The following is an 18213-nucleotide window of genomic DNA, read 5'->3' on the forward strand; positions in this document are numbered from 1 at the left end:
CCAAAGGAACATTTTGGCAGCTGTGGTGCTTGGGATATCTACAACAAGTAATTGAGAACATACTCTAGGAAACAGCAATGAAGTAGATGACCTAAATGGTTTCTTCCTCATTTTTTTGATTGAATTTTCATCAATCTATTTACTCAGATGCTAGTGACTGAATGTTGCTTAATTGCTTTGGAAGCATCAGCCTATTCTCCCACTGCCACATGCTTCTCTAATCATCCTTGTTGGAATAAGAACACTATAGCTGCAGAATACACTTTATAGTGAAGAATAACACCATTCTGATTTGCTTAGAGAAAACAAATATTTACATACAAGTGGGACTCCTGTATTTTTGTAATTCATTTGTCAACACGCTGCAGCACTGTATTCCTAAGTTATCGTGCGCCACTCTAAAAAGCTGTAACACTGTACACACACAATGTTCTGTAATCAGCTAGGTGAAAAGAAAACAAAATAATACAGTGAACTCTGCCTCAGAGGGGATCAGTACCCGTTTTTTTGCAAATCGTCTGGTTCATTAAGGCTCTACAGAAATATCATCCCAGTAAATGACACGAATTGCTGCTCCATATCTCTCTACAGAGGCACCAGCCGCCCGTTCACCTCTGCAGTCTTGGAATCTAATGAATTCCTTGGCTACAGGCTGGTGCACGCAGAACACTGATGCTGACAACAAATTGCTGCCTACAATTTGGCACAACAGGCTTTGTAGCAATCAACAAGCATTAGCATCAATTGGATTGCCGTAGCACGAGCCAGTATAGCAAAACCTGGAGACAGCGAAGGTATCAGCTTTAGACTGCAATCAGCTAGCCGAGTCATTGCCTGGTAACTGGGAATTGGAATTTGCATATATTGATGATACTTTGTGCCTGCCTGAAAAGAACTCAGGTGAAATAGATCATGTACCTATCAAAAAAGAGTGGAGCATTTATCTGCAGAGATTGTTTTATCAGTATGAAACAGCCTATCCTGTGGCTCTCACTGATGATGGTTTTACCCTGGCCACTTTTACTGGTTTAAACTGGAATCCTATTTATCTTAGTCAAGTAGGATTGCAAGTCCTTCTCTGTAATTAGAGACAGATACGAAATTCGTTCCAGAAGTTCTGTATCCCTGCTCAAAGCTCATGGTAAATTCCCTTATCTAAGATTATTTGCAGCACAGGTAATAATCAAAGGAAAAGAAATCCCTTAAGGAAGTTTGTAGTTTGAATACGGACCTGACAAACATACTGTCATGGAAGAACTGTAAATCCACATGAAATTATTAAAATCCCACTGTTTTAAGATATAGAAATAACCAGGTAAGCCAAATGAGTGATTGCCATGCTCATACCTTCTAAAAATCAAGAGATGACTTAACATGTAACCATAGGACTTCCTTAACACCAACAGCCTCACCTTAAGGTCAGCTATGCCAGAAACTGAAAATGCTACTTGTGGTTTTGTATGCTGAGCTTCGCAAACTTTTCAGACATTAAATGGGGTGGAATCAAGGTATCTGTGATTATAGTCACCTTTGTTCTGTAGATTCCAAAAGCCCTAGTGGAAAAAAATAACCGTGGCCACAGCTGTGAAAAAGTCTTACCACCTTTTTATTCACTTACTACCATTGTCTAATACTGAACTGTGATGCAAGTGTAGGTTTGTGTTAAAGGGGAGCTGTGCTTCCTTCCCAGTTCTACAGGATCTGACATGGGATTTATCTCAGAGAAGGATGGATTCAGCTGCAGTTTGAATTATGGATCTATGAAGGCATATGATTATAATTGCGTCACAGTATTTAGAGTCAAGCTATACCAGCTTATGTTAATAGGGAACCTAAAATCCCCAGAATCTTCCCAGTAAATCCGTGCCTGGTAGATATCTAGTCTAGTGAATCTGCATTTTCCACAAGCATTCAAAATGAACTAGAAATTCATTCAAAATTACTATTCGTTAGCTAAGCAAGCCTACCTCAATGATAAAGCAAAGTTAGTTAACCTAAGGGTGCAAATGTATGTGTATTTCAGAACTGGCGCCTCCATGATCGTCTGAACGGACGGGTGGCAACACACAAAGCCAACAGAGTCTAATCACATTCAGCATCTGCCCTCTGCCTCCCCGCGGTTCGTCAGGACAGTTTCTCATGACGCAGGACTCTGATGTTTTAGCATAAGAACTAAACCTAGCAGGCAGGTCTGTAATTTAAATGCCAGACAATAAAAAAAGAGCTAGCCGGATCCTTGCTGATATGATCAGTGAAATAAATAGGCCCGATTCTCAATTGCACTAAGGCTCCTTTGCGCATCTCTGGCTATCCAAAGTCGCTAGCACCAGCATCAACAGGCTCATACTTCCCACGAAGGTGTGAGATATGGGAATACTGATAGGAGAAGCCCTCAGTATTAATGACAGTGGGTTCGGAGGGAGGACTGACAGTGCAACACTTAACTCAAAGTTTCTATTAAAGGACCTGGGAGACAGGTAGCTGAAGGATGAACACCACCAAAGATTTCCATCTGCGTCTAGAAGGTGTTGCTACGGAAGAGATATTGCTGTAATAATGCTCAAACGGCAGGAAGGAACACAATGTAAGGAAACCGGGTAAATTAATGCTTTAATAACACACAAGTAACGGTGTCATCCATTTACCCAAATCAATTAAATGAAGAAGGACAATCTCGTTTCTAGGCCGTTGCTAGGACAGATTTGCCGAGGGCTTCTGCACATTTCCACTCCCCCCTATTCCTGAAGCACTATTGCCCTCTGGCTGTGAGCCTCAGCCCCTGCACGGAGAACAAATACCTGCCGCTTCAGCCCTGTCCCCAGCTAGTTTTGGTTCTAGCCCTTGATAAGAGATGTCTACTGTCAGAAGAGTTCGGGTTCTCAAGGCTAGAGAAACTATAGTCATTTCTAATGTCACTCAGTTTTGTTGCTGTGTAAAACAATAAACAAATGTGCCCTTTTCTCTGAGAAAGGACTACCACGGGCTGAATACAGATTTGAAATGAACCTGGAGTTCTATGACATTACCAGGAGAAAAAAAGCATTAAAAATCTTTATGTCTTTTATAACTGGCATTTTTTCCCCCTGAACTGATAAAAAGACACTTGCAGGATTAACAGCAATAGCACTTTGATTTTTTTTACTTTACCTGACCACACAGATACTTTTTTTTACTCCAAGCTCTGACAAGCGTAGACAATAAAATTTTCTCCATACAAATCCAGTGTCTAAACAGCAAAGAAAGTCCTACTCTGGCTGGGGCAGGGATTATTGTCTTCTTTAATTCTGTATACAAAGTCTGGGTCCTGTGACTATTAATCTTAATATAAAAAGCCACCCAGTTTATTTCAAGATTGCAAAATCAAGTGCAGTCAGCTAAGGGGCTTCTCCCTGCCTGGGGGATATACGTCCCCTTCAATCTCCTTCAGTTAAGAGCCCTGCCCAGCAAAAAGAGAAATAGATAATTCAAAAGCACTGCTGAAATGTCATGAATGATGATGATGAAAAGCGCTTCTTCCTTTTGCAGGTAGGATCCCACAGAGGACATCCTTCCACAGCAAGAATTCATTCACTGATTTTCCTCCAAATGCCTCTTTGGACCAACTTCTGCAGGGTGCATTGGCAGTGAAGCCTAGAGTTCAACAAGGCAGGCACTGAATGCTACAGTGCAGCAGCAGCTTTGCCTTTCTTAGCACAATAAAAGCGGGCTGAGAAATTCAGTAGAGCCAGCAGAATTGCTTTTTTGTTGCCATCTCTTTTCTTCTTCCTTGATAAACCTCTGTCTCCTGTTCCCTGTGGATTTTTGTCCTTCTCTGGCAAATCTATGTAAAACTATGCTCCTGACTGAGGGTAAATAAGTGATGAATATTGCTGGTAAATATTTCTGAACTGGATGCTTAAAGCATCCTCAGCGGCACTGGGGAAGGAAGCTGAAATGGATCAAGTAAAAATCCAGATCTGAGGACTGTAGGAATAACAAAAGCTCAGAGAGAATTGGAGGGGATCATGACAGTCTGCTCTAAACCAAAACTGGTTCCATCAGAAGGAGGAAGGCCCTCCTAGGTCAGGAAGGCTTTCTATCAGTCAGCTCAGCACAGACACCTGCAGTATTTTTAAGGGTATTTTTCTCAGGCTACTTTTAACAAGATGACTTTTGCAAAATCCCAATTCTGCCTCTTCCAACAGATTTGAGGGGTCTTGTTGGTGCATGTGAACTGTGACCATCTGTCGTACATCCCCAACCATCCAAGCTTTCTCTTAGAGATTCTCTTACAACCCAGCAGACCTTTTGGAGAAAGTTTCCTCAAAGTGAATGTAAAAGAAATAAAAGCGTGTTTCCCCCAGCAAATGTCACCATGGTACCTACCAACAAAGTTCTGTAGTAGCAAATGACACAATCAATTTTAATGAAAGAAAAACATACATTCTCAGAGAGAGACAAGTTGTGGAAAGAAAGAATATTTTTATCAAAAGTGTTTTACGAGTGTGTGTCCCTTACGAGTGTAAGGGGTTTAACCACTAACGGATTGACCGTGAGTCAATCCCAGCAGTTATTTTCTTGAGCCTGGGCATGAGCCTGGCACAGCTTTGTACTGCACGCTCTACAGGAAGGTCAAAATCTTCAGGGAATTTCCTTCCTGTTCATTTTTCTTTCTGGTTGGCTGCTATCTTTTTTACATTACCAGAGATATGTTAAACGGCTGAAATCCAGGACCTTTGGACACCTACATGATGAACTACACACGGAACTGAGGTATCTTCTCCCTAACAAAAAACTCAGTGGAAGATGGGGAAATCATCAGGAAACCATATTCAGAGAATCAATGCTCAAGTATGCTGATAATTTTTATTATTTGGTGCAAGATTTACTTTTTTTGACACGTGGAAAAGCCTCCTGTGATTCTGTGATTTTATACAGAAAAATCAATATAACTACGGTTATGAGAGGGTGAGAAGGGAAATGCTGTAAATTTCCATGGTCCTAGAGTGAACTCATATGGCAAGAAACAAAATATTTATGAGATGAACCTCTTCAGTATACATGTTACAGCCCCTGGGTTTAATTAATAACATGGCATAGATGCAGCTGGGTGAGACACAAAGGGGGTTTAGCAGCACTGCCAAAGAGCCACCATTTCTCTCTTCTGGGATACTCAGGATTGTCTCAGACTTGGAGAAAACAGGTGATAGAGAGATTTCAATAATGTGGTTCCCTGCCTTTTTTGTGCAAATTGCTATGAGTCAGCAGGAATCTTGAAATGAAACTAGAAGCTGAACATTTTATCACGCCATTCATAACTCACCAATGGACTCTATTTCCTATAGCGTACAGCAGAGGAGAAAAGGCTTCAGAAGGAGATTAACCAAATCATGCAGGCAGTGTCTGTTAGATACTATCAAACATGATGGTCCAGATATAACAAATGATCCAGGAATTCCATAGATACTTGATTTCCAGAAGCTGAAGGCCTACTTTGCATATGCATATATTTACTTATACACATATATACATATATATGTGTGTGTGCATGTATGAAGAATTTATTTTATTTTTTACACACATTATATATGTCTTACGCACTACTTTCACAGCCACCTCTGGTCATTGCTAAGGTTAGACGTGCTAAATGGACCTTTTATCTTAATGCTGCACAGAGCTCAGAAGTCACCTGGAAAATAGTCTGTTCAGCACCAATTTTGTGGGAGCCTTGGCAGATTACAGATATCTATTCCACCTTTCTTTCTTTTGTCATACCCGCACTATGAGGGAGCAACCTATTTAGCCACTTACATGTTTATTAATATCTACTCTCTGTAAGCCTACGCCCTCTCTAGTGAGCCCTGCATTGGTGTGGTAGAGAGCACACAGTTCTTGTGCCCATTGCTCACCAGTCAAAGTCTGCCTCTGTGCACACGCATGGCTCCGAGGTCATGGCCCCAGCGTATTTTCCTTGCATGCATTTCTTCTCTGACTTGCGCTTCCTGTAGATTCTTTTTGCTCCCATGATGCAAGCTTCTCCCTGGAGACAAAATAAAAAATATCTTTCTCTGACACCCACCAGGCTATTTGCATCACCCAATTTTTCTAAGCCTGTGCAATGGGAGCTGTGACTCAAGAGAAGAGGATGCGAAGTCAAATGCCGTGTCAGTACACTGAAGCTAATTAAAGCTACTGAAGCTTTAACTGAAACTAAAACAGCTTTTCCAATACACACTAAGGAATGACCTGAGGTTACTTATGTATCTGATTTAGTTCTGAATTTGTTTCAAAGCCAATGAGCAATTCAGGCCTATTTCTCATTTATAGATTAGGTTTCACAGCAACTGAAAACACAGTCTGATCCCTCTGCAATCTGAGACACAGAGCAGGTCTATTTCTCTGGTCTGATCTCTTTGGCAATAGTTTCGTTCAGTGGAAACTAGCAATATGTGTATATGTAAATACTTTCCACAGACTATGAGTTCAGGTTTTACAGGGTTTGACTTGTTATGTGGATGATAACATTTCCTTGTCTTTTCACTCCTATCTTCAGCACCCTGCTAAATAATTCTATCTAGGGAAGAAGGCTCAGCCTTGTAATCTCAATGGAAAGCAAATCAAAAGGCAAGAGTCAACAGCAGCCTTCCTAAAAATAGTTCTGCAAGCTCCAAAGCCAACATCCTTAAAGATACGCTGCAAAATCCTTGGCATTTTTGCTTATGCAAGCACAAGAAAGTAAAGAAAAAAATACAGTGGGGTCTTACTTGTTACCTTTTATGCTGTTAAAATTGCTGTAGGAAAGAGAAACTTTTCATGGCTCTGATTTGCCCATGAAACAGAAGGGCCTGAAAGGCAACTGGTGTAAAATGCTGTGCCTCCTTGAATTTCAAGGAAGCTGTACTGGTTTTCAATATCTAAGGATCTAAGTCATAACCAGTATTTTTAGTGTAGAGTTGTGCCTTGTGTAAGCAGCTAGTCTGAGTCAAGCTACTTTCATTTCATATTCATTATTAAATTCTTGCCCAGCAAGATATATACAGAAAGACACCCTTTGATGATATAAATGAGTGTTTTCGCTTTAGACTTCAGTGGAGACTGTGGTGTTTATATAACCACAAAATTTGGGCCATATTTTATTCTAACCTAATATAACACAGGCTGTTGTGTCAAACTTGGCAGAGCTGGGCAGGTGCCCCAAGGCAGGCGCAGGCACTGTGCGCAGCATGTTACCTTGCTGGGCACTTAAGTAATGGTTCCAGGAGTGATGCAGCAGCTGCATCCAGGATGCAAGGGACAGGGCATGGGGGCCCAACGGACTGAGGAATAAAGTGCCCAGAAGTACCACTGCTGAGAGAGACAGAACAAGGATGAAAACAAGTAAGACATGAGACTAAGAGGGCAGGAATTTGGAGAAGCAAGTGTGAAAGCAACTAGAAGGGTCTTAAGACACTGGCTCTGAGGACACAGAAGGACGGAGGAAGAGAAAGGAGGTAAGGATGGGGAAATTGGATGGGAGATGGAAGACTGAAGGAGTTCAGGCCTCTTTCAGCAGCAGTGCTTCTGCTGTTGTTGCACTCCTCAGCTCTGGATAAGTCTGAGCTAATTGCCTGCATGGAGAATGAAACCCAAAAGGCAGCTGTTCATCCTTTGGGGCTCACAGAGTGCAACCTGAGGCCAAGACGCCAATGTAACAAAACAGACTCATCCAGTAAGGGACAATCTGATACACCAACCTAACAGGAAAAGACATTGGATCATGCTGATTTTTAACTGGTAGGATTATTAGCTACTTCAGGTCAGATGCCAGCTACCTTGCTTCTCACCTGGCTATGGAGTTGCCAAGGCCTGTAGTCCTCTTCTGCACACCTCCGATCAAAAATGGACTTGTAGTCTACTTTCACCAGCTGCCACTCTGAGCGGTGGCTGAAATGCCCAAACACTCTACAGAATACAGCAGAAAGAGCATACAGTAAAAGGTAGCACCAGTTGGAGTCTGGTAGTTACAGAGGTACAGTCAACCCACAAATTTCCAACAGAGATTATTTGCTTTAGGAGTGCCAGTCCTACTGATTTTCACTTTACTGACAGTGAAAGTCAGACTTAGGCTCCTAAACACCTACAACCCTTTTAAAAATTGCATGTAGCTTTTATTCTGTGGATCAAGATCCTCCCACTTACGCCAATCCCCAAAATGACTATACAGAGAAGACTTGACATGGGGCTGGAGACAGTTATACCTACAGGAGTTTGATATCTCAATTATGAGCTTTGGGAATCACTTCCACATGAATTAAAATCAGAACCTGAAGGGATCATTCTTCATACATCTCTATTAACTTAGGTTAGTTTCCAAGCCACATGTTCTGTTTATTACAGGTCATTCAATTTTTTACAGACAGAAACTGAATTTTCCTCCTGTTTTTGCAAATCTGGTCTCAGGTAAAATGTCACAATTTCTGGCAGGGTGAATCCAGATTTATGCACCATGCAAAGCTCAGCATACCACATTGAAACTAATCATAATTTTTCATGAGTCAGCCTCCAGGCAACATTTTGTCATTCATTTTTACAAAAGAATGTCTTCATTTTTCTGTGTCTCAGTTAAAAAAAAGAAAGTAGCAGCAAAACACAGCTATAAAAATACCCCACCATTTTTCTTTCAAATACTTATCTGTCAAGAGTAACTCTGCTTTAAATCACATTCAATTTGAGGAGTCAGGTTTCATGCTGATAAGCTAAGTGATAGTGTTTTTGCAGCTTGCAAGGAACCATGTTGTCATTCCCTCAGTCACATCACAAATAAACATTGATGATTTAGCAACAGAAACCTGCATAATCCTACCTTCAGGTAGCACTTGGTTTGGTCCCCAACCAGAAATGCCATTACGTTACGAACAACCCTCATAAATTATTTTCGGTGTAGTTCCCATCAATATTAGCATGCTGGCATGCTCACTTACGTCATGATGAGAGTTTCCTCTCCAGGTTCCCCTAATACTCCATCTACAAACAGTGGGAGGGATGTGAAACTGTACTTGCTCCAAGATCTCCCTTCATCAAAACTTAACCTAGTGGAGAAAGCAGAATTAGCGTCTTCTTTCCTTACTCTCCTCCTACTTTACTTGAAGAGACTCTCTAGTCCACTACAGCTGCTATGGAAAAGTAGGAAGCAGCTTCTGTTCTTGGTTACTGCATTTTTAGTCCTTTAAATAACCACTTTTTGGGGGAAGCATCATAAATCGGGGCATTGATCAAATTTGTTTGGCATCATACTGCTAACCCATGGCCAATACTTAAGCGGTGGAAACTAATAAAGTTATGTTAGAGATTGATGCTTTAAGGGCAAAATGAACTCTAGGGCTAGGATGTTTTTTTAAATAAACAAGTGATTTTGAGCATCTTATTTTTGGGTCTCCAATGTAAAACATTTTAAAGAGCTTAGATTTCTGGAGCACAAGAGCTTTGCCTCTTCTGACCAGCAGTCTTCCCTGTGATGGGTCTAAGTGAAAGCTTGGAACCACTCATCACTTCCTAAGACCTGGGTCTGTGTGTTTCAGATATCAATATGACACTGACCATAGTGGAAGTAAATCATGCAAAACATCACAAAACTATATTCTACCTACCATATAAACTCAAGAGTGCTAAGTAGTGGGGACACTTTTGCCTTATTGGCTATATAACCCTGAATCTATTCCACAAAATTCTAGTTCATAAGTGCTGCCGGCCACAGAGAAGACAAGTTCATCAATAATTTTGAAAATTAGTACTTTGGCAACTTAATAAGAGACAAAGCGATAATCCGGATTCATATTACATAAATATGAATGTAAATATGCAAACCCAAGAAGCCAAGTTGTGGTAAACCAGGAAAGCCATGGAATTACATTGACAATATCTCGGATCTGGCCAAACTGAAACTATGTAAGCTGGAATTGCCAGGATTTCTTAGCTTTATCTGAGTTAATGTTTGCCAGTATCTTAACTGGTATTTTCTAGATTGTAGCGACAGAAAACTCTGGATGCAGCCTAACTACCTACTTCCTGGCATCTGAAAAGAGGGACAGCAGACATTTAGCACAGACAGAGTCATTACCAGAGATGTCTGATAGGCAGAGATGTGTGTTTCATGGCGACCAGTACTCCACCTTGATCCAGGTACAGAACACTGTGCTCTTCCTCAAAGATCTGGAAAAAAAAAGCATATACTTAAATCCATTTTCCTTAGTATCAAGAAAATGTCATAGTTCTTTAAGTACAATCATGACAGAGGACAGGTATGTGCTAAGGAAGTTACTGAGTAGAGCAAGGCATCCTGTATAGAGACGGTTCTTCGGTTTTGTTTTTTATTGGTTTGGTGGCTTTTTTTTTTTTAAACTTTTCCCAGGTCCTTGGAAAATGCATTCTGCCTCTGCTTGATAGAAAGTTAGAAACATGATTTTTTGCAAGGATCAGCAATTTCCCTCCTTTTGATGACAGATTTTTGTTTAAAGAAGAACTTTATGTGTTTGCACGTATTTGGCCCTATCTCACATAAGTGATGTAGACAGAAAAATGAGGGCTGGTCAAACATTGTAAAATAATTAGATTCTTAGAATATAAAATATTTAAAAAAGATTTTCTTTTCCTGTGTCTTTTTTGTATTGGCTTTCTGCAAACATCTGCTCTCCAGTTTATATAGCAGCACTTGTCAGCCTGGGAAAGTCACTCCTCCTCTCCATGACTTGATATCCTAACCAGAAAATAAGAAAAATAGAACTTCCTGTTCTGAGGTTAAACACATTAAAAGGTAGCAATGCTTTGTTAACAGGGATTTCACTAAATATTAGGCACTTGATTTAACTTCATCATCCAGGCTCTTTTCGCAATTAATGGAGAGAAAGGTAGCTTCAGAACAGGATGAACTGAATTCTGTCTTTTTCTCCATTAACTTAAGAGCAAGGCAAAATTATCAGTTTATATGGACGCTGAACTTTGGACAACTCAGCTTAGGTGAAATGGGTCCCACACGTAGTGAGGGAGAAGTAGACTAGTGCAACTGCTAATTTTCTGGAAATTATGATCATGGATGAAGTCAAACTCTGAGCAGAATTGTAAAAATAATTTTCTATTATATGAAGTCTAATGACATATTCAGTCTTTTTCTTTGGGCATCTCAATACCTCTCAGAAGGGAACCAAAGTTTTCCCTTTTGTATAGATTCCCAAAAAGCTACTCTGAACCAAAAGAAAGAAAAATTAAGCAACATTTTGAATCTACTTCTATGAAAATTTCCTGTGATTACTATTTAGACCTGTGATTCCGTATCATTTACCTGTCTCCAAGTGTTCCCAGCATCAGAAGAAACAAACATGCTGATGTCATTGTCTGATAGTTCAGTGCCTATATTACCTGTAAGATGAGCATTGATTAGTGATGCAACACTCTAAGAAACAGAATTAGCAAATCAGGGGAGTAAATGTATGTATTTGCCTTTTGCAATTATAGAACTTTTAGTTTGGGGAAGAGAAAGAAGGGGAAGGGAAGGGAAAGACTTTCAGTTTGAAGAATATATATATAAAAGATCCAATGCATACAGCTCTACACACCTCCATATGCAAAGGAAATGCCCTGGTTTGAATCTAATGTTCATGGGAGTAGAGGACCAGAAGTGATCCCCTTGGTCCTGAAGGTCAGTTTCCATAAAAAACATATGACAAGTTGAAGGTCCATAAGGACTTCTGTTTGACAGCCTTCCTTCCTTCCCACTACTGGTGGTGTGACACCCCACTCAACACCCTCCACACCCACCACAAACTGAAGATTTTGTCAGTGTTTGCACATCACACACAGGCAATCTTTAAATATTTCATACCTGAAGCTACAATAATACTGGGGGCAGTGTCTCGGCTGGCGATGTTTCCTGAGGTATAGGGATTCTCTGAGACCTTCAGGTGAAGATGGAGGGAGCAATAGGGCTATGGAGAAAGGGGAAATAAAAGTAAAAAGCAGACACAACATGAAATGCATGCTCCTATTTCTACAGCCTTAGAAATATACAGTGTCTTTCTGTATTATTTCTTAATCGCCTAAGGGTGCATCCAGCCACCCTTAGAAATACACGGCCACTGTCCTGGTGGTTGTGAGAGCTTCGCTATCATTTTCTAAGGCAACCCATTCCCACTGGGAAACTGATTCACTAGGCTGAAACCCTCTTACAAGGACAAGATCTTTGAGGCTGTATCCACAAAAGAGGCAACCAGGCTTGCAAGAGCAGGTAATGGTAAGGACTACCTAGCTCCCCTGGCTCCTAGCTCTCTTGGGAAGCAAGCAAGGCTGCAGATATGATGAAGTGACTCTCAGAGCAGCAGTACCCAAGCTCTCTCTGCAACAAGAAGCAATATAACCCTATTGGTGTGGTGCTGAGTCACCACTAATTGGCCATGAGAAACAACTTAATTCAGACAGTGTCATACCATTTCTTGACTGAGTGTTTTTGACACATGATTCTGTTCCGCACCGCACTAAGAAGAAATACCAGGACTGGAAAGTGTTAGTTTAAAAGTTGTTTAATACAATGCTTCATTGCCCCTTCTGGATGCGAACTTTGACATTTCAATACAAATACATCCATGGCAACCTCACTTATTTGTTATTGGTTTTGTATGTCAGGTACTCAGATAAGACAGGAATGGTACAGAATAAATCAGGTAAGCAAGAAGGTGAGGCAGATTTCCAAAGTTGCCATTACAATTCCCTCCAAATCTGTAGTCTGGTAATTTCTGAAAATTTTGGTAATTTTTGCCTTCTCTTGGGTTTTATTTTCAGGTATTTTTTTCTTCCAAACCTCATGAAGAGTCCTTAGTGAAACATGCTAAGGGAAGGGAGCTGGAAAAATATTGGCAAGAAAACCCGAAGCAAATTGACCAAATTGAGGGGGACATCACACAGGAACACACAGCTAAGCCCATGCTCCAGCTTGCACGGCTCTGTAAGACGAGCAGGAGAGGCTATGCAGAAGGCCTTTCAGGCTCTTAGGAAGTCTTTCTGTCTAATATCAGTTGCCTAAAGGCAAGGTCTCCAGCTCCAAAAGTTTTGTAGGCATCCTCTGCAGGAGACCTAGCTCCACAGTCACTGGAGGAAGACCACTGATCCATCCCATCTCAAGGTAGGCGTCTATGACTCTGAAATGAAAATCTCCCTGTGGAGAATGACAACAACAAAAGGCAGGAGGTTTTTTGGGCAAAGGTGAATAAGGGTGGTGAGGAAGGATGGGAGCTCTCACTTACGTGAGACAGAAAAAGGGGACATGGGTTGTGCAGAAGAGAACACAACCTGCCAAGTGGAATGTACTGAGCAGCCTAACTCTAACTGACAGCCTTGAGAGGGCAGCTGCTGGAGCAGCCCCGGAGTACAAGGAGGGAGTGGAAACCAAATACGAGCTGACATGCATGCAGGAAGTGGAAAAGCATTGCAAGAGCATGAATTCTTCCCTTTTACATTTTTATACGTTGTGAAAAGACTAAATACAGAACATATTTTTAAAACTAACATATTCTAAGCCCACTTCAGCATTTTGAAGACAGTAGCTAATGGCAGCAACTCAGCCAATTCCCCACTCTGACAGATTAGACCTCATTAGACTCAAATCTTTGTGCTACCAGAGGTTTTCTTCCAAATTTGTCTCATTTCACAGATATAGTAGACAGAAATGAAATCTATATCTCAAATGTTAAAAGCCAGGTCACCTGTCAAAGCAGAAAGATAGTATTTTTAGTGGCATGACTTCTTATTGATTGGAGTGCAGTAATGCTTACAGTGTCTAGTGACAACTGGGTATGGTGTAAAAACTAACCTCTCCGCTCTAGCCAAACACCTAAAGTTATTGCCCACGGCCATCTCACGTCCTTACTGTGCCAGCATTCTCTTCTCCATCCCTGATGTACACCTTCTCCATCTCTATCCTTATATAGTTCATTGATACTTTTCCAGACTGGTTTGTCTTCCATCACACTGTTGGTCCCTTTGTGTTCCTTCTCTAGCTCCCACAGCTTAACTCGTACACAGACATCTCAGCTTTGTTTTTCAGAATTTCCATCAATTGTCTCTATCATTCTTGTTGTTATCAATAGGCTACTGAAATCATTATTTTCATCAGAATCACCAATTTTGGGTTTCCCTGTCATTGCCTAGTACCCAGCAGTGCTAGGTGCTGCACAGACACCAAGGGAAAGACAACCACTACCATGGAGCATTTACAACCTAGGTAGAAGATAAAGCATGAGTGACATAGCCCATTGCTCTGCTCACTGTCGTAGTTCTTACAATCATGCTGGAGTTCATTACTTGCTTCCTAATATTTTCAAGCCAGCACTTTTATGCTCCCCTCTCAGGAGCCTCATCAGTCCTTAGTAAAACTTCTCATAAATACCTACAAACCCACTTCTTGGCTGTTCTGCAAAGTCCATCTGAACAGCCTCCAACAGCATGACACATTCAAAACAGCTGTTAGTGACTGTCCCTGATCAGGAGTGGGGCAAAGTATTATAACACAAGGATGACGCTAGACACTGCTCACAAACCTAGGGTAGTCACAGTATTTGCTCACCTGCAATAGCAAGGAGCAAGGAAGAGAGAGAAACACTTCCAGGAGAGAGATTCAAAACACATCTCTTAGATGCTTAAATTATTCTGTAGCAGATGGTGTGAATGTCCTCCCTTACGAGAAATGGGTCTTTGTCCTGAAATCCTTATAATCCATATAGACAAGACAAACAAAATGTGGGAGGGAATAAACAGATGTCTGGGGAAGAGAGGCACAGAGAAAATAAATGACTTGCCCAAGGTCACATAGGAAATTGGAGATAGGCCTAAACATTGAATCAAGATTCTCCTGAGATTCATCCCAGTGTTTTAACCACAAGACCATCCTTGAAAGCTAATTGATTAACTCTCTCAGACAGATGCCCATAACTTACAAGATAGAATTACTCCTCAGTTAACCACTTCACAGCACAAGATAAGTATCAAACAAAACCAGCATCTTTGGGATATAATACCTTGGCAGCTATTTTATGAAGATTAAGTGTATTCAGCGTAGAAAACAAGTGGTATAAACAAGCAAAATAAAACCTTGGGATCAGATGGAATTTCATTGCTTTCCTCCATCCTCATTATTCAGAGCCATCTCACAAAAAATGCAAAGAAATTCTTTGAGCTGCTTTGGAAAAAACACCTCAAGCGTACTGTCAGTAGAGGGATGGTTCCGTCTGGCTTGCCTTGTGTTCCAGCCAGATTCCCTCTTAACCTCCTTAGCTGCCAACTTAGCTGCTATGTACTTATTTCTGCATTAACTCTCCCTTAGTTTAGATGCACAGAGGACACAGCACTGCACTCGCAGGCTGGGGACCCTCCTGTCACTCTGGGAAAGGGCAGATCCCATTCTGCCAACAAGCTGGAACATAGGTCATTGCTGTGTCCCAAGCTATTGCTAGAGACAATTATGCTGAAAACCAGCAGTGTGAAAGCATTCGTATCTGCCATGCAGCAAGGATGGGAGCTAAGCTAGACCTGCAATGGACTATTGAGAATTCACTTAGCTATGCCATAAGGAGAAGCAGGATCATGCCAAGAACAGTAATATGTAGAAGGAAAAGGAGCAACTGACGTAAGGAGATAAAACTTCTGGTGATGTAGGGGTAGACAGAGTGTGGCTAAAGAGGTGAGTGGAGTTTGTGAACTGTTTAAATACTACAACTATGTCACATTGACAAGGAACAGAATTGCCTCAAAGCAGGGGACAATTCCTTTTCCCCATGCTTTTCCTTAGCAGAATGCCATTATGGATCCCTGACTTATTTCCAGGAACGTACAACACTTCCAGCGCTTTTGCTTCGAAAATTTCCCATACTACTCCCAACTTCTGTGGTCTTTTCTCTATCATTTCTTGAATTCTTGTATTCCATATTCTGCCTTCATCTTCCCCCATCATTAACCGTGAAGCTCAAATCAGATTTTTAAACAACTTGTCTCTCTCTTTTAGGATTGTTATTTTACTTTGTGGTTTTGGTGCATTTTCTGTACCTCCCTTTTTTTTTTGCAGGCAGACTGCCTATTCCTGTAAAAGACCTAATCAATCAGTTTAGTTCAGATTTTATCTATTTGCTTTCTTGCAAATTTGCAAGTCAACCACCTGAGACCCTATATGTTCAGCTGATGATCCCTGCTCTGCTACCATTCCTAGCTTGTCACTAGCTTGTGACAACCTAAGCATGAAGGAGGCAGACAGGCTCAGGCAATGAAAGAGGCTTCTTGCCTGTTTTACCTCATGTTAAGGGAAGAGGGAAAAATAAACATGGCTAAACATTCCTCTGGCCTTATCATGGGGAAGGGCTGACTAATTTCCGTCCCATTCTTCTGGAAGGGCAAAGACTGAGCTACATGGTTTAAGACCATTGAGGATTTGTCCCTTACCACCCTGAAATCATGGACCGATTTCTACAGATGCCCACGGACCTGAGATGCCTACCCCACCCCAAGTCACAGAGCATTTAGGAAAAGGTTGCTTTCCAGTGAAAACAGGATGACAAGCCTACATTGAGCTTGCACAGGTGGAAGCAATTCTCAGGGCAACTACATGGTTGCATAGAGAGCAAAATAAAAATGAACCAGTGTTTAAATAGTGGTTTGTGCACACTGGAGCTACAAGATATAAACACCATCCACAGAGAACTTCTCTGGGTCAGTTCTCACTGTGTCCCTACAAGTGCCCACACTTCTGCCCCTGCTCATGACCCCTTGCCTAGCTTGTTCAAGTTTACCGCCCTCAAGGGAATTCCAGGCATATCTGGTCTAATTTTAAATGAAATGAATTGTGTTCTCAGACGCCCATGAGTATAGTAGCAGATACAGTATGGATGGGAAGGCTTAAGGGAGCCATAATCCCCTCTCTCCATGAGAACCATCCAGTCCTGGTTTATACGCAGTCATACGACCACTTCCACTATATATGGATAACTACAGTGGCAGCATACCCTTGTATATAAACCACATAGTTCCTGCAAATGACCTTTTGATAAGGACCCTGCAGAGCAGTTCCTCTGGCTCATTTATAACCACAATGGCAAGTCAGATCTCTCTTGATCAGTGTGCAACAATACCAAGAAAGAAATTTATGGGAAAAGAATAGAGCTTACTTTGATTATTTCACTTGCCCGCTTGGTTTTTATTTCTTCTGCCTTGCCAGCCCCCCAAAATATTACTGATAAAATTGGTCATAATTTGAAAAAGTCAAGGTGTGTTTTTTTGTCAAATATGTTCACTTGAGTTAAAACTAGATTACAATCTATTTGAAACACAAAGATTTCTACACATAGCCCCTTCCAAAAAACTCAATTGCTTTATGTCTGCAAAGTTTTCTGAATGTCACTTTTTGGTTTTCATCTTCTAGAAAGATTTAATTTAAAAATGCCCTTAGTTACAATTTTTAAAAACTTGGAAGAAGAAAACAAACCCACACAAATTTAGTCATGTTCTGAAATAACTCTTCTGTTTGACCCCCAGTCCTCCCTATTTATTTTTTCCAAACTGGAGAGAAAATGAAAGGCTTGCATTTTGGCTCAATCAAAAAATCAATTATTTGAACAGCTTCAAATATCAAGTTATTTATTCTTTGCCCTTACAATAATGCATGGGGTGCAGTTAAGAGATTAGTGTAGCGTTCAGCTACTTACCACAATGCACGAGATGTAATACTGATTCAGATTCTAACAAGCTTACAGCCTTAAAATGAGAAACAACATCTTTTTTTTTAAGGCGGAAAATAACATGCAGGTACAGGACAGCAGGAGGAAGGGCAGCATAAGTAGTGCCCCTGATTCTGCCTAAAACCATGTTAGAATTTGTGTAATATAAAAGCTATTGAGAATCGCAAAGGCTGAGGTTCTTAGTATTATCCCGCTACTGTGTATAGATTATATCGGCTGAAAAACATGTCGAGATCAGTCTAAGCTTTCTAATTTGACAGAGATCTCCAATTCTATTCACACTGCTTATATTTCACTTTCACTCTTAGAAACCATTTGCATATAATGATGATTAAAGACTTATCTATATGTTGATCTATATCAATAAGTACAGAGACAGCTACAATATACACCCAACATATAGCTATACATATATTTAGACGAATGTGTCAATTATCACTTCTGAGCTCAAAGAGAAAATGATAAATATTAATACTGCCAACAGAGTGGC

General features: G+C 40.8%; 1 protein-coding gene across 1 annotated transcript in view; it reads right to left on the reverse strand.

The window, feature by feature from the left end:
- The window catches only part of LOC142084374 (VPS10 domain-containing receptor SorCS1-like), a 309600-nt gene that overhangs the window by 45809 nt on the left and 245578 nt on the right, over positions 1-18213 (reverse strand). Inside the window, exons 11-16 of the mRNA XM_075154993.1 lie at positions 11834-11936; positions 11294-11370; positions 10076-10167; positions 8940-9047; positions 7803-7920; positions 5889-6019 (exon numbers count right to left, since the gene is read on the reverse strand). Of these exons, the coding sequence (XP_075011094.1) occupies positions 5889-6019; positions 7803-7920; positions 8940-9047; positions 10076-10167; positions 11294-11370; positions 11834-11936 (629 nt within the window). The remainder of the gene's footprint in view (positions 1-5888; positions 6020-7802; positions 7921-8939; positions 9048-10075; positions 10168-11293; positions 11371-11833; positions 11937-18213) is intronic.

Source organism: Calonectris borealis, chromosome 7 (genome assembly GCF_964195595.1).
Source record: "Calonectris borealis chromosome 7, bCalBor7.hap1.2, whole genome shotgun sequence".
Lineage (NCBI taxonomy): Eukaryota > Metazoa > Chordata > Aves > Procellariiformes > Procellariidae > Calonectris > Calonectris borealis.